The sequence below is a fragment of the Coptis chinensis genome, chromosome 2, assembly GCF_015680905.1.
Source record: "Coptis chinensis isolate HL-2020 chromosome 2, ASM1568090v1, whole genome shotgun sequence".
Classification (NCBI taxonomy): Eukaryota; Viridiplantae; Streptophyta; class Magnoliopsida; order Ranunculales; family Ranunculaceae; genus Coptis; species Coptis chinensis.
In genome coordinates, this window is record NC_141457.1 from 19325514 (window position 1) to 19341300 (window position 15787).

General features: G+C 43.1%; 2 protein-coding genes across 2 annotated transcripts; both read right to left on the reverse strand.

Moving 5' to 3' along the window:
* Positions 1-3855: 3855 nt before the first annotated feature.
* LOC147515242 (uncharacterized) lies at positions 3856-4260 on the reverse strand. The gene has a single exon (XM_086592841.1). The coding sequence runs from the start codon at positions 4258-4260 to the stop codon at positions 3856-3858; it is 405 nt and encodes a 134-aa protein (XP_086448967.1).
* A 4016-nt stretch (positions 4261-8276) lies between these two features.
* Positions 8277-8927, reverse strand: LOC147515243 (uncharacterized). The gene has a single exon (XM_086592843.1). It carries the CDS (start codon positions 8925-8927, stop codon positions 8277-8279), a length of 651 nt encoding a protein of 216 aa, XP_086448969.1.
* Positions 8928-15787: the final 6860 nt, after the last annotated feature.

The window sequence follows — 15787 nt, forward strand, 5'->3', positions numbered from 1 at the left end:
TCGTTCTTCTTTGCCCTTCGAAAATCGAGACTATACGTGTCCCCATTTCCTTGGTTCTTTGTTGGTTAGTACCCTTTTGTCCCTGCCCCTTCAAATCCCGCTCAAACCTCTCTCTTCTCTCAAAACCCTCCCCATCTCTTCAACTTCCTTTTCTTCAAATTCTTCCCTCACCTTCCCCTCGTCATTTCCTTCGGTAGCTCTCCAGCACGGTTTGGTTCTACGACCTCCATTGCCTTGGCCCTCTATCGTTACAGGTTTGTCTTTCCCCTTTAATTTGTTTTCCTTTCCTCTCATTATTTGTGTTATTCACTATTTTTGGGAGGGTAGTTCCTCACTTTCTTCCTTTCTAAGATTGCGTATCTATCTTTTTGCAAACTTCCCTCTTAGCACTGTTTCTATCATGTCTTCATCGGAATGTGAGGCTATCTCCTCCACCCAATCCTCCGCCACCAAATCTGATAAATCTGGATCCTCTACCCCTAGATCTAGCAATCACTCCGCGGACCGATCTGAATCCCCGACTTCTGACTCTACCGATCCCACCGCTGTTCCATCTACTTCTGGTAGGAAACTTTCTCTGCCTCCACCGCCGTCCTACTACCGCAGACCCAATCTAGATGCCGTTAAAGCTGCTTATGGCATACCTAGTGGCATTATTCTCGAACACGTGTCTGGCGTCACCCACTTTCCTCACTTGGTACCACACAGCCGGTTATCTGTTATTAAATCTCTTTGTAGGACATATAGCGGCTGGTCTGCGCTTCCCCTTGACTCTTCTTGACGCCGAGGGTGCGTAACCATTTCAACATTCCTCCGTGCCAAGGCATAGGTAACTTCGGCGTGTTATGTATGCGCCAACCACCACTACAATGAGACTTCACTCCCCAAAATCCAACTCCGCGATATCCTTGCCCACTTCTATATAAAAAAGTACTAAACCTGGGGAGTGTGGGATATCAATCTTACGCACTTTCGTCCACAAAATAAATCTTTCCTTCTTCACATCACCACGCCGACAAGGTGTGGCACCATTTGTTGTTGTATGTGTCGGTAGTTTTTATCCATGGACCTCCGCCGGAAGTTTCTCTGAGGCATCTCCATTTCCTAACAAGTGGTAAGTAAGCCGTTTTGAGTCGCGGTATTTATGTCTCACTTGCCTTTAATTTGTCTTTATTCTTGGTGATGTAGGTTGGAGACCCGATTCGCGATCCCAGATATACAACGGTGTTTACTTTGAAATTTTCTAATCCCTTCACGAACTAGGGAGTGCACAGTGCGAAGTCCTCGGCATTGATCCGGAAAAAGTCACTCCTCTCTTACTTGACCCTTCTCTAAAAGACATTGGCAAATACCAAGGCCCCCTCTATCGCGCCCCCAAAGAAAGAAAGCCCAAACCATCCCTCCCTCAAAAAGAAAGCCCGGCTTACAAGTCTTTCAACTATACCACCAAATCTCTCATTCCGCGGCGGTTGCCCACGCGATGCGGCCGCTAAGACTAAGACTACTACCGCAGACACTCTTCATCACGAGAGTGGCGGACACTCTTCATCCCGTGACTCTCGTGTTCTTGCCGAGTGGGAAGGCGATTTTGTCCAAACTTTCCCCCTTACGCTGCGAAATGGATGTGAACAAGTACAAGCTTTGGGACAGCGACTCTGATGGAGATGCGCCTGTCGAAGTGTCAAACAAGAGCCCTCCCACCAAAAGGGCTAAAATCTCTTCCACTGCTCCTCCACATACCAGCGGGCCATGAATGAACCTTCGGCGGTTACGCTATACCTTCGGGCGCCTGCACGGGATTCCTCTTCAGCTGGTCCTTTAACATCTAGCCCTGTCGAAGTGTGGCATCCCAAGTTCAAGGCTAGGGACCGCGTTGTCACTACGCGAGACTCAGCTTTGGAAAATCCAGCTGTTGCCGCCTCCTTATTTTTCAGCTCTCATCTCCCTCGGGATCAAGCTTATGGAGATTCTGGTACCGTTGCTTCCCATAGGGCCTCCATTTACGCTGGATGGGAAAAGGTATGTGTTATTGACTCTACTTGCTCATTATCCTTTGTGCTACCCTTTATACCCAATATGTCTGCGGTGAAGTCTAGATATTGGCTATGTCTTCTGCTGCCTTACCAAAGACACGTGGAGAATTTGGAGGCAGCGAAGCAGGAAATACATGGCCCTGATGGCTGGAAAGCAAAGTATGCTAAACTGGAGAAGGATAGGGACGAGTTGCGGATCAAGGCAGTCAAGGCCCACAAGGAGCTCCAGGTGGCTGAGGACAAGCACCGCGACTACGTAGCGGGGGTCAATTCTAAAATGGAAAGCCTCAAAGAGACGGAGAGACTTGCCACTCAAGCTGCAGTAGATAAGGCCGTCAAAGGGGCCGCGGAGCGATTCCCGAGTCTCGATGCGAAGAAGATTGCACGCGAATTGCAACAACAACTCGATTAGCTTAGCGCTGCAGGTCGACTTCTTCCATCGCCTCCTTCTGTTGCAGATACACCGCCCTTGGTATCACCAATTGTGCATCCTGAAGCTGCCGAGACCCGTACCACTGAGGTGACGACTCCCATTACCAAGTACTGACCGCTTCTCCGGTGGAGGCGAATGAAGACGCTAGCATCATTTGTCGGTGAAGATGAAAATACTTGTCATGAAGAAACGACGACTGATCCTCAGCAATAACCCATGTCGGATTTCTTTCTTTGCAGATGTCTTTGTAATTTAGTTTGAACAATTATCGTTGTGTTGTGAGGAACAATGTCTTTTGTTATGTGTTTGGACAAACACTTCATTGACACACTACATTTGCGTAGTATGTGTCAATCAACTTTTGTGTACTCTTTTTGAATTGTAATTTACTATCTGTCGTACTTCTATTTCGTTATGCATTGGAGCCATTGATCTATATGGTACTTTGATTCAATCTCTTTTTCATTTTCATTTGCAAACTCAGTTAGCGTGATACTAGATAGGGTTGCCCCCATGTTATTCGGACGCACAATCGGCGAAGGGATCTTCCCCGCCCGCTCTTTTTAACAGCTGTGAAGCTAGTTAGGGTTGCCCCCAGTTTGATGTGGACATGAAGTCCGCGAAGGGCTCTTCTTCTCGCTCTCGCTTTTTGCATAGCTGTGAAGCTAGTTAGGGTTGCCCCAAGTTTGATTCGGACATGAAGTCCGCGAAGGGCTCTTCCCCCCCGCTCTCTCTTTTTGTATAGCTGTGAAGTTAGTTAGGGTTGCCCCCAGTTTGATTCGGACATGAAGTCCGCGGGGCTTTCCCCGCACTCTCTTTTTGTATAGCTGTGAAGCTAGTTAGGGTTGCCCCCAGTTTGATTCGGACATGAAGTCCGCGAAGGGCTCTTCCCCCCCGCTCTCTTGAACAGCTGTGAAGCTAGTCAGGGTTGCCCCAGTTTGATTCGGACATGAAGTCCGCGAAGGGCTCTTCCCCGCACTCTCTTTTGTATAGGCTGTGAAGCTAGTTAGGGTTGCCCCCAGTTTGATTCGGACATGAAGTCCGCGAAGGGCTCTTCCCCGCTCTCTTGAGTTTGTGAAGCTAGTCAGGGTTGCCCCCAGTTTGATTCGGACATGAAGTCCGCGAAGGGCTCTTTCCCCCCGCACTCTCTTTTTGTATAGCTGTGAAGCTAGTTAGGGTTGCCCCCATTTTGATTGATTCGATGAAAGGCTCTTCCCGCTCTCTCGTTGAACTGCTGTGAAGCTTGACGGGACAGTTATATTCATCCCTTATTTTATTTCTATTATCTACTGCTAACTCGTTTGGAAGAAGTGCTTGTTTATTTCATAGTCATAAAAATAAACAATACAGATAATGCGCTATCAAATACGAAAAGATTAAACAAAGGTCCTAGACATGGAACTCTTTCAGCATTCTGATATTCCACGGTCTTTCTATCTTTTCTCCGACTGTGGTCTGTAATCTATAAGTTCTAGATGTACCCTTCTTACTGATAACATATGGACCTTCCCAGTTTGGCCCCAACTTCCCGTCGTTTTCCTTCTTGGTGGCTGGAGTAACACGTCGCAGCACATAGTCACCCTGCTGAAACTCCGCGGGCTCACTCGTTTCATCATCGTCTCGCAGAGTCCGATGGTATTCCTCCAACCGAATACGAGCCATCTCTCTTTTTTCTTCCACAAGATTCAAATCCGCGACTAATATTTTCTCATTCGGCCTGCTTTCCACAGCTTGCATTCTCGTCGTGGATTCTATCATTTCTATTAGAATGACGGCCTCTACTCCGTACGCCATTGCGAACGGTGATTCATTAGTGGATGCTCTTGGTGTAGTTCAATATGCCCACAGCACATGAGGTAACTGTTCAGCCCATGCTCCCTTCCGCTCCTCCAGTTTTTTCTTAAGGTTAAGCATAATGACTTTGTTTGAAGCCTCGGCCTATCCATTTCCCTCCGGATTGTAGGGGGCTGAGAACCCTTGCTTCACTTTGAATGCTTGAAGGAAATTTCGGACTTTCTTCCCGGTAAACTGTGTCCCATTATCTGCGATGATTGTATGTGGCAATCCAAACCTGCAAATGATATTCTCCCATAGGAATTTGTTCACATTCTCTTCCTTGACTTGTTGCAGCGCCACTCCCTCAACCCACTTGGTAAAATAGTCTGTTGCCGCTAACATAAACCTCCTTTTGCCGCTTGCCATGGGCAGCGGTCTAACTATATCCATTGCCCACATGGCAAATGGCCTCGGGCTGAAAGCACACTGCGTAACGACTCAGCTGGCGCATGAATCAGGGGTGCAAACCTCTGACACTTTTCGCATCTTTTGGCATACTCTGTGGCATCTCTCTTCATGTGTGGCCAAAAGTATCCCTGTGAGAGCAAACGGTGTGTGGTTGTTCGCCCCGCTAAATGACTTCCACAATCCCCTTCGTGCACTTTGGCTAGCACTACATGAACATGCGGCGGCCCTATGCATTTTAACATTGGTCTGCCGAAACTTCTTCTATATAGGTTCCCATCTAGCAAAGTGTATCTTTGGCTCAGCTGTTCCATTCTATGCCTCTCCTGTGTGTTTTCAATCTCTACCCCCATCAGGAAAGTCTTGATGGGAGCTATCCAATCAGGATCAATTTCGGTGGTAAGACAAACATACTCTCCTTCCGTGGTACTGGGAATGTTCAACACCCTTATTTCAATAGATCGCCCCTCCGAACCTGGTAATACCGCCGCAACATAAGCTAATGCATCGGCATGTCTATTTTCTCCACGATTTAAATAGGTAAACTTGATCTTACTGAATTTGCTTGCTTTCCTCTGTAGGACCTCCAAGTATCTTGCCATCCTCAGGCAGCGAGCCACAAATCCCCCATTCACTTGGCATACCACCAGGTTAGAATCAGAGTAAACAGATAACTCGCTCACGCCCAGATCTTGTGCCAAATCTAAACCCGCTATTACAGCTTCATACTCTAATTCATTATTTGAAGCCGCAAATCCCAGTTTCATTGATAACTCCAGCCTAGTATTCTCTGGAGTTACCAGGACTACGCCTATTCCGTTCCCTGTATCCGTAGCGGAGCCATCCGCAAAAACTCTCCACCCATTCCGGGCATCCCATGGGTCCAATGGGTCGTGGTTAGGCTCTCCTTCGTGGTCCATTACCATCTCCTCACCCCATGTCGGGTCCTCGGCTGGGAACTCTGCCAATACCTCCGCCATTGCTTGTGCTTTTTTTGCGGTTCTGATTTGGTACTGAATTTCATAGCAACTCAGCATTACCGCCCATTTTAGCATTCTTCCTGACTTTTCTGCCCTCAATGCCTGCTTGAGAGGCAGATTTGTTATTACTACCACTGAGTGCGCCTCGAAATAAGGTTTCAACTTTAGGGCAGAAAATACCAAAGCCAAAGCGTATTTCTCAATTCGGCTGTATCGGGTCTCTGCTTCTAACATGGTCTTGCTTTGAAAGTACACTGGCTTTTCTACTTTGTCAACGACGCGCACCAAGACCGAACTCACCGCGCACTCCAAAACTCCCAAATACAAATATAGTGTTTCCCCCTGTTCCGGTCGCGACAATAAAGGCGCCTTCCCTAGATAATTCTTCAACTCTTGGAAGGCTTCTTCACATTCCGCGGTCCACTTGAAGTCTTGTGTTTTCCTCAATAATCGATACAGTGGTCGACATTTATCCGATGATTTTGAAATGAATCGGTTAAGTGCTGCTACTCTCCCTACTAAACTTTGCACCTCCTTCACATTTTGAGGGGACGACACTTCTATCAACGATCTGATCTATGCAGGATTTGCCTCTATACCACGGTGTGTAACTATGTAACCTAAGAACTTTCCAGAAGTTACCCCAAAAGTACACTTCTCGGGGTTGAGTTTCAGTTTATGTGCCTGCAATATACGAAAAGTTTCCTGAAGACCTTCCAAGTGTTCCTCCTCCGACATGCTCTTTTCCACCATATCATCAATATATATCTCCATCCCCTTTCGAATCTTCCCTTGAAACATTTTTTCTCCTAATCTTTGGAATGTCTCCCCAGCATTTTTCAAACCAAAGGGCATCCTGGTGTAACAATATGTGCCACCCTCCACCACGAACGTGGTCTTTTCCTGATCCGGGCCGTGCATAGCGACCTGATTATACCCCATGGACGCGTCCATGAAAGAGAACACTTTGAACCCTGCAGTTCTGTCCACTAACTCGTCCACCCGCGGCATTGGGTAACAATCCTTTGGGCACTCCTTGTTTACGTCCGTGAAGTCAACACACATCTTGACCTTGCCGTTCTTTTTTGTGACCGCGACTACGTTAGATAACCATTCTGTGTATTCTACCTCCCTTATTATCCCCGCCCCTTTCAATCGTGCCACCTCCTCGCGAATAGCCTCAGCATATTTGGGACATAAGCTTCTCATTTTTTATCTAACCGGCTTGGCACTTTCATTCATGTGCAAGTGGTGACATGCAAACTCTGGCTCTAAACCCGCGATATCCTCAATCGCCCATGCGAACACACTTGAATTTTCTGTCAAGAACCGCACTAGCTTCTTTTTCCATTCTTCGGGCAAATCAGTCCCTATGGATGTAAATTTCTCTTCAACTCCCGCTCCCAAGTTAACTACTTCAATCGCATCCAATGTCTTCGGTCCCAACGGTGGCTCACACCCTTTTGTCACTGCCGCTTCCTATAGTTGCTACGCAAATCCTTGTTCCAGAGATGGCCCTTTCCCCTTTGTTCCTCGGACCAAACTCTTCACCGTGATCTGCTGGATGTTCTGCGCTGCCCCTTGATCCCCCCTGATTTCATATGTTTCCCCATTCGTGGGGAAGCGGATCACTTGGTAATATGTCGATGGAATGGCTTTCATTTCATGAATCCATTTTCTTCCTAAAATTGCGTTATACTGCGACGCAGTGTCCACCACCATGAATCTAGTGAATATCGTCGACGGGCCTGCAGTCACCGGCAGCGTTACTTCCCCTATGGGCTCTGTCGTACTGTCGTTGAGCCCATACAAATTGGTTTGAGGAACCTTCAACTGGTTTCTGTCGATGTTCATCTCCTCCATGGCCCTTTAAACAACAAATCAAATGCTGAGCGCAGCATCTATCAACACACCCTCGAACTAGATAATTCCCCATTGCTATGGTAATCACCAAAGGCGTCCTCATCGCGCGGCAAAATTATCGGCTTCAAATCTTCGGGGTGAACATAATGATCCGTGCCGGCCGTCAGCGGCTCGCTTAACTAACCGCGGTACACTCACCTCATTCATTCACCTATCGCTTCTTTGTCGTCTTCCCTTTTTGTCCTCGTGTGCATTCCTCCCCGAGTCTCTCCACTAAAGATGACATTGATCGTACCCAAAATCATAGCCGGAGCTGACACCCTATCGGCTTGACGCACCTCAGTGACAAACTCTCTGAGCATTCCTTTTTCAATTATCCTCTCTACTAACCACTTCAAGGCATAACATTCGTTCGTTGCATGGTTTATGATTTGATGATACTCGCAAAATGGTTTCCCTTCTATCTCCCTTGGGATACTCCGCGGCCCCTCATAATATTGGTGCTCCTTAATTAGAGACAAGATTTCCTCTAATGGTCGGTTAAGAGGAGTCTGTTCCATTTCGCGGTATGGCCTTCTCTCTCGCCTCTTTTTTTTCGATTTCGATCTAGTGTTCTCTCGGCCCTCGTTTCTCCCCTCAGTAAGATCCTCTTTCTCTCGTCCTCTATTCTACCTTTATCCTTTCGATCATCTTTCTCAACAACCGTAATCGTCTTTTCCCGACCTCTTACGTTTCCTTTGCCGTTCTCTGCATTATATCCTCATATCGTATGTATTTCTCTACCTTCGGGTATAGAGCATGCAACGTAGTAATTTCAATCTTAGATACAGATTCATGAACTCTGGTTCCCGATCTTAAACCATGCTGGAAGGCTATGAACGTCGTATGTTCATCCAGACTTTCCACTCTCAGCGTCTCCTCCTTGAATCTACATAAAAACTCCCTCAATGATTCCGCGGCCCTTTGCTTAATGTTGAACAGAGCCGCGATGTCAACCACCCTTCTCTTTTGGTGAATGAAGTGATCCACAAATGTGCGTTCCAGCTCTTCAAACCCTTTTATGCTCCGCGAAGCCAATTGATAATACCAGTCCGAGGCTCCCCCCTTAAGGCTGGCCGGGAACATCATACAGCGAAGCCCATCATATTTATTCTCTTGCCATAACGGCATCTGCTGCCGAAAATGGTGCAAATGATCAATGGGGTCTCCTTTCCCATCATACCGTTCAAACCTAGGTTGGGAGAACCTCTTAGGTACTTCAGAATTCCATATTGAATCTGCCAGCAGATTTTTATTGAGGCTCGCCACCTCCTTCTGCGCTGCGCTCTGGTTCACTCTTTCTGCTACGCGATTCACTTCCCGATCTCTCTCGATCATAGCTTGAACCACCCCTAAAGTAATGCCCACTGTTGGTTCGACGTCTGGTAGCGGGCACTCTACATTCTCCCCTTCCACTTCACTGCCCCTGGGATCCCCATGCTCCGTTCCACCCCGTGTAATGTCCCTTTTCCTTTCTCAACTCATCATTCTCCTCTCTTAACCTAACTATCTCCTCCTGCAGAAGTCTGGTGGCGTCTGCCGCCACATCTGATACTTCTTCCTCTCCTACCCCTTCCATCTCAGCACTCTCTACTTCCTCAATGGTTTCTCTGACTGCTCCCTTCTTAGGTCTTCCTACTCCTCTCTTCACTACCGTAGCCATTTTCTCTCAGATTCCCCACAGACGGCGCCAAAATGTATAAGCTGGTATTACAACCTATAATCTCACAAGTCTCTCTCTCGTCCTCTCTTACTTTTTTCTCTCTCTTTTTCTCACCCTTCTTCCTTTTTATCCCCATTTTTCCTCCATGGTCCCCTTTCCCTCCACGTATCGCGGCAGTTATCTTGTAGTTATGGTTCCGCTCTCCCTCTCTCCACGTCTCGTAGCAGTTCCAGAACGGTTGGGATACTGCGGATCTGATCCTGTGCAACCTGTCTTCCCCAGCTATACCGCATCCGGTCCCATAGTTACCACTAACCTCCTAGGTCATGTATACGTCCTATACACCTCTCATAATGATGTTTCGGGTAATATGAAAGGTAATTCTGATGCTTATTTTTGTTTCTCTCTCAAATTGCAACTTTATACTTATTTTTTAACTTTTCCTTGTGGTTTTTTGATCTCTTCGATGAAAAAAAGACTTTACAGTAAAATAATTGATGCATGTAAACACAGTAGTCTTAAACCTGGAACATAAACTTTCTGTAATACAATTAAGGGCTAACGAGTATTACACCCCACCCCCCTAATCGGAAATTAGGGTCTCCCCCCCTCTCCCCAAATACAAAAAAAAAAAAAAACACAGTCAACCTAGGTTGACTTTTTTTTTTGTGTGTAATTAGGGGAGGAGACTCCTAATTTCCCCATCTAGTAGGGGAAATCCTAATTGGCTCATCTAGGGAGGGGTGTTAATACTAGTTAACCCTACAATTAAACATCTTGAATACCACTGAATCCTTTTTTTTTTCTCGATAATTACACTACTTAATCAGTTAATAGATTATAGAAGTGTGAAACATGTGGAAATAACTTTTTAAACAAGAAATGGCTTTGTTCTTGTGTCAAATGTGTTTGTTTCCCCCTATTTGTATACTTTGTAACTATGCATTTCTGCATAACGGCATGAATGCTTTAGACCAATTCTAGTGTCTAATGTTACCCAGAGTTTGATTTTCCTTTAAGGTGCATTTGCAGACTACTTGAGATTACGTGCTCTGAATCACTGTAGTCCAGAAGCACCTAAGTTATAACTTGTAGACAACATAGGAACTCTTAGCTTTTTCTCCCTTTCGATTTCCATAGAAAACCAATAAGTAGAGTAAGCTCGGCCTGTAAGTGATTCCAAAATATATACAATGGCAAGTACCTATAGACTCTGTGCTGCAATAGCCCTTCTTGTGTATTCTCTATGGTGAGACTTGATGTGTTATATCCAAAAAACATTTTTGGAAAAGAGACCTGAACGTTCTAGTATTTTCTATACATCCTCCATGCCTGGTTTGAAAAAATGAGACCCTATATTAATTGGTCTGCTGGGGCAATAATGAGATCTAGTGTAGTGCTTTTTTGTTTTCGTCTTTTCAGCATTATTATACAAATTTTGCATTTAAAGAAAGAGGGTTAAAGTATCTAAACTCTATGCTCTGTTTGGTTCGATGTATTTACATGCAATTGTACCTAATTCCATGTAACCACCCACAAAACAGTGTTTGGTAGCAAAATGCAAATAGGCGGTTGATGCAACAAGTTGCAATTATATGCACTATATAAGTAGTTTCCATGACATCCACTTGCAGCCAAAAAAGTTGTGTAAATAGATGCAAACACAATAGAGGTACTTTCTCTTATTTAAGATGTGAAAAAAAGTAGTGGGATAATATAACTAACTTTATAAGATGTGAAAAAAAGTAGTGGGATAATATAACCAATTTTACATCCTTTTGTCTTGGGTTTACCAAACACAAGTAAATTGGATGCAATACAATCAGATGCAATACAATCACATGCCATTTGCAACTATTTGTCATTTGCAAGTCGGTACACCGAACCAAACAGAGCATCTAGTGTCATGAATTGGTATAAGTGTACAAGTCGATGAATCTGATAGATAAAGTAACTAACAGGACTACAGGAGTGAAACATGTCATACTAGTCGGATTTATTATTTTATCCAAAGATGACGACGTTGAGTTAATTGCATTTTCACTCCATGAACCCATCAAAATGTTTGATACTTGTGCATTGTTTCACTTTGTAGGATCACCACACCATAACAGCCTTTTTGTGACATTGGGTTTTTTTTCATTATGTGTGCCATTTTAGCGTCACTATATTGCTAAAATCATCACCAATAATTTGATAATTATGTCAATTAAAATTTGAAGACTTTTGAGAAATATAGTGACGGCAAGAGAGCGTCAAGGTGCCTAAGAATGCAAGAAATTACAACTAAGGGACCATGTCTTCTCTTTGAATAAATTTCAACTCAAAAAATCAGTTCTTATCTCTCCCAGTTATGTACATATTTTTAGTTTTAGTTTTATTTATTTCTTTTATATATATATATATATATATATATATATATATATATATATATATATATATATATATATATATATCGGTTTGTCTAGAGTGCCACTCTTATAGTGACACTCTTATCTCACAGTCCTCTTGAACCATCGGATCCACCTCAAGATCTCATGATCTAACACTCCAAATTCTAACCAATCAAGTGAGGGTAAAAATGTCTTTTCCTTCTCATCTTCTCAAAAACAAAAGAAAAAAAAACCAGATCTACAAATATAAATCAGTTCCTTAAGCTTTCCACCCCGGAATTGTTATTAAGGTTTGGTCGTGGATTTGTTTAGTACCGGTTATTAATCTTTGGTGTTGTGGCGGTATTCAAGCAAGAATACATATCTTGCTTTGTCAGATTTGATTTCCATCTCGTGCGACTCTTCTTTTGTTGCATGCCTTCACTGGGTATGTGAACTTACTGGTCTAATTCACCACATCTAATTTAAGAAATGTTTTCCGTTTATGTTGTTAGGTTCTAAAAGGTTATTTTTTTGTTGCGGTGGTATATTTGGTGGCTCAAGATGATTTCGCTATGAAATCAAAAGGATGGAAGCGAAGATCGATACTTCCTTTTTTCGATAGCATTTCATATATCTTTAACTTATATTAAACTGAACCTTGTAAGTAATAAAATTAAACCAAGTAATATTCTTTTTGTTTTAAGAATGAAAATTTGCTTATGAAGTGGATGTGATTCTTTGTTTAAGCCCTTTCTCTTTCTTTGCTTTCTTGTATTATTTGGAAGATCCAAATGCAATATGACTAGAAGCAACAACTAACCTATCCAATATCCTTGAATACTTGACACCACCCCTATTTGTATTAGCTTTAGAGTCGTTTTAACTGCTTTAAATGTGCAGCTACTCTTATGCTTAGCAGTTCAAGGAGCTAAATGTGTTTGATTATGTGTTGCTGCAAGTCCAGTTCAAGGAGCTAAATGTGTTTAATTAGGTGTTAGCATATTCGGTGAACTCTGTCAGAGTTTGGTGAACTCTATCAGAGTTTTGAACTCTGTCAGAGTTCGGTGAAGTAGCATATTCGGTGAACTCTGTCAGAGTTCGGTGAAGTAGCATATTCGGTGAACTCTGTCAGAGTTTTGAACTCTTTCAGAGTTCGGTGAACTCTGTCAGAGTTCAGTGAAGTAGCATATTCGGTGAACTCTGTCAGAGTTCGGTGAACTCTATCAGAGTTCGGTGAAGTAGCATATTCGGTGAACTCTGCCAAAGTTCGGTGAACTCTATCAGAGTTTTGAACTCTTTCAAAGTTTTGAACTCTGTCAGAGTTCGGTGATAAACACATATTCGGTGAACTCTGTCAGAGTTCGGTGAACTCTATCAGAGTTTTGAACTCTGTCAGAGTTTTGATGTTTAAGTTATTTACACTGTTTATGTACATTGGGATTTTTGACTGTTTAAGTTATTTATATTTTTAATTTTTTCGATTTATAGAAATGGAGACAGAGACATCAATGTTATGTTTATCCAAGTTCAAAATAAATAAATCATTAAATCAAGCAATGAAGTTATGAACTTATTGTCTCTCCTGTTGATATCACTAGATTTTTATTTGAGGCCATATCGACTGGAGTACTACTTGCTTGATTCAAAATAAATATATAGCTCGCTTTTCGTAAGCTTTCTATCTTTCTATTTTTTTTTTTTTTTTTTTTTTTATAATGTTATGTTTGATTCAATTCTTTTGAATTCTAGACACCCATTTTGTACATGCAAATCATAGTAGGAGTGCTTTAACTTAACTAAACTAATTAAGGTCCCGACTACCTACCGATCTACCCAGTACGGTCTCTGCATGGTCGTAAAGGCTTCTTTCCAACTAAGAATTTGCCATGAAGATCATGCAAGTACAAAAGATTAAAAGTTTTTGGCATTTTAGTTTATGTTGGACGTCCCAAACTAGCAAGAGAGACGCCAAAATTCATTAATGTGTATCGCCGACACTGTACTTGCGTCAAACTCAAGACCACGTGGCTGCATTTAACTTGCATCTATGCCATATGCTCGAATCCAACTTAATAACTGATAGCAATTTTTCTATAATGCCTCCTGATATATATATATATATATATATATATATATATATATATATATATGCAAAGTAGATGCATTCGACTCTACAGTTTTCTCTGACTTCTTGATCTTGATGTGTTATGTATACAAATATGACTTTAATAGCTTCTACACTCAGTTCATATTCATTAGTTTTTGAGTTAGAGACTTAAGATCGAGTATTGACAGTTGTTCCCCTTTGATGTTGGTCTTTCTTCGTTCCTCCACTCGTGAGATTATGGCCCTTTCATTTTCCCCATCGAGCTTCAGCTCTTATATTGTCTTTTTCTTATGCCGCATCGACTATTTTCGTTTTACAAATGTGCTTCTTTTTTCGATGTTCATTATCTCCATGGCGGCTTTAAAGTTTTACATGAGTCGTTTTCGCAAAGTTTTCCTAGTCGATTTCGCATGTTTGAATTAGATTGGGTTTTTTTTGTTAGTGTGTGGAGGGGGGATTTAATAGAGGAGTATAGTTTGCCTAGATAGCATGCACACCTTAGATATAGATTGGCATGCACACCGCCTTATTTCGTTCTTTGTTTTTTCACGTTGGTATTGCAACAATTTGAATTAGTTGAATGTCTTATCTTTAACTCCTATTTATTTTGTAGCAATGCCTTGAACAAAGAATGTGAATGTGAAGAATGCAGCAAAAAGTGTTTTCACGGGTGCTAAGAAGTTGTTAGGTGGGGGGAGTAGTAGTTCGGGTCGCGATGAGGAGCCTGAGAAAAAGAGAGGAAGGAGAACAACCACTTCGCATCGGTTAAGTAGAGGGATCGGAAAGCAGATGATCCCAGTAATGTTGTAAGTGGTGTAGAGTTAGGAAATCAAAAAAGAAGAAAGGGGACAGTTCTGAGTGATGTAGATGTAGATGTAGATGTATATGTAGATGTATATGTAGATGTAGATTTAGATTTAGATGTAGATGACGATGACGTAAATATGGATCGTGGGAAGAGTGTAGTTCTAAGTCATGCTGATAGTGAAGAAGAGGGTGTTGATGATACAGAAGAGGAGACTGACGAGGAGGAAGAGGACGCGGAGGAGGAGGAGGATGATGAGGAAGTCCATGTACCTGTACCTCCAGTGAATATTGTGAGAAAGTCTAACAATGACATGGAGTTCAAGAGAGGTGTTTATGGAGGTGGCCCTTGTGTGTCACATCTGTTGTATGACTATGCACGATTTGCGTGGCTCGCGATGTTTGGGAGGGGCAGGTAATATTATCATATAGTGTCTATTAGTATTTAAATTTTGTATTACGAAACTTGTGCATACATTAATACTAAGTTTTTGTTGTTTTAGGCGGAGCGAGGGGTGTTGAGTGCCATGGGCACCTAAACAAGTTGGTACAATGGGATATCATCGGAGAGTGTTCAGACTATTTTACTTTTCACGTGGAGCTTCAAAGGATCGGCTTATGTGCTCTGGTCTTAGGTGTATACAGGCATCAAGATCCTGTGTTGGTCTCTGCGTTTGTGGAGAGGTGGCATCCAGAGACCAACACGTTTCATATGCCGTGGGGCAAGATGACAATCACATTGGACGATATTTCCCAACTCGTAGGAGTTCCGATCAGAGGCAAAGCAGTGACTGGGGACACTGATTTGACCTTGGAACAGACAAAAAGACTCCTCCACAAAGATCTTGGCATACCCATGGATAAGATAGATGCGGAGATGAAATCCAATAAGTTCACTTCCAAAGTTAGGATGGATTTCTTGATGAAGCAGTTTGCTGGGAAGGTAACAGATGAAGATTTACGTGATGAAAATGGGGTTATTGTGAAGAAGGCGTCAACCCAAAAAGAGGTGCAGTTTGCTGTGAGAGCTTATATGTTACTTTTCTTTGGATGTACTGCTTTCACCGACACGTCTGGAACTGCAGTTCCCGTTTGTTATCTGAGACTGCTTTCGAAATTTGCCGAGATTAGAGACTATGCGTGGGGTGCAACCTTACTGGCTTACTTGTACAGGGGTCTTGGGACTGCCACAAGTGCGAAGGTGAAGGGTGTTTCAGGTTATTTCACTCTCCTACAGGTATTAGTTTTT

What these genes read in the sequence shown, in the direction of transcription:
- LOC147515242 (XM_086592841.1), bottom strand. Translation starts at nt 4,260, where the DNA reads ATGGCGTACGGAGTAGAGGCCGTCATTCTAATAGAAATGATAGAATCC.
- LOC147515243 (XM_086592843.1), bottom strand. Translation starts at nt 8,927, where the DNA reads ATGATCGAGAGAGATCGGGAAGTGAATCGCGTAGCAGAAAGAGTGAAC.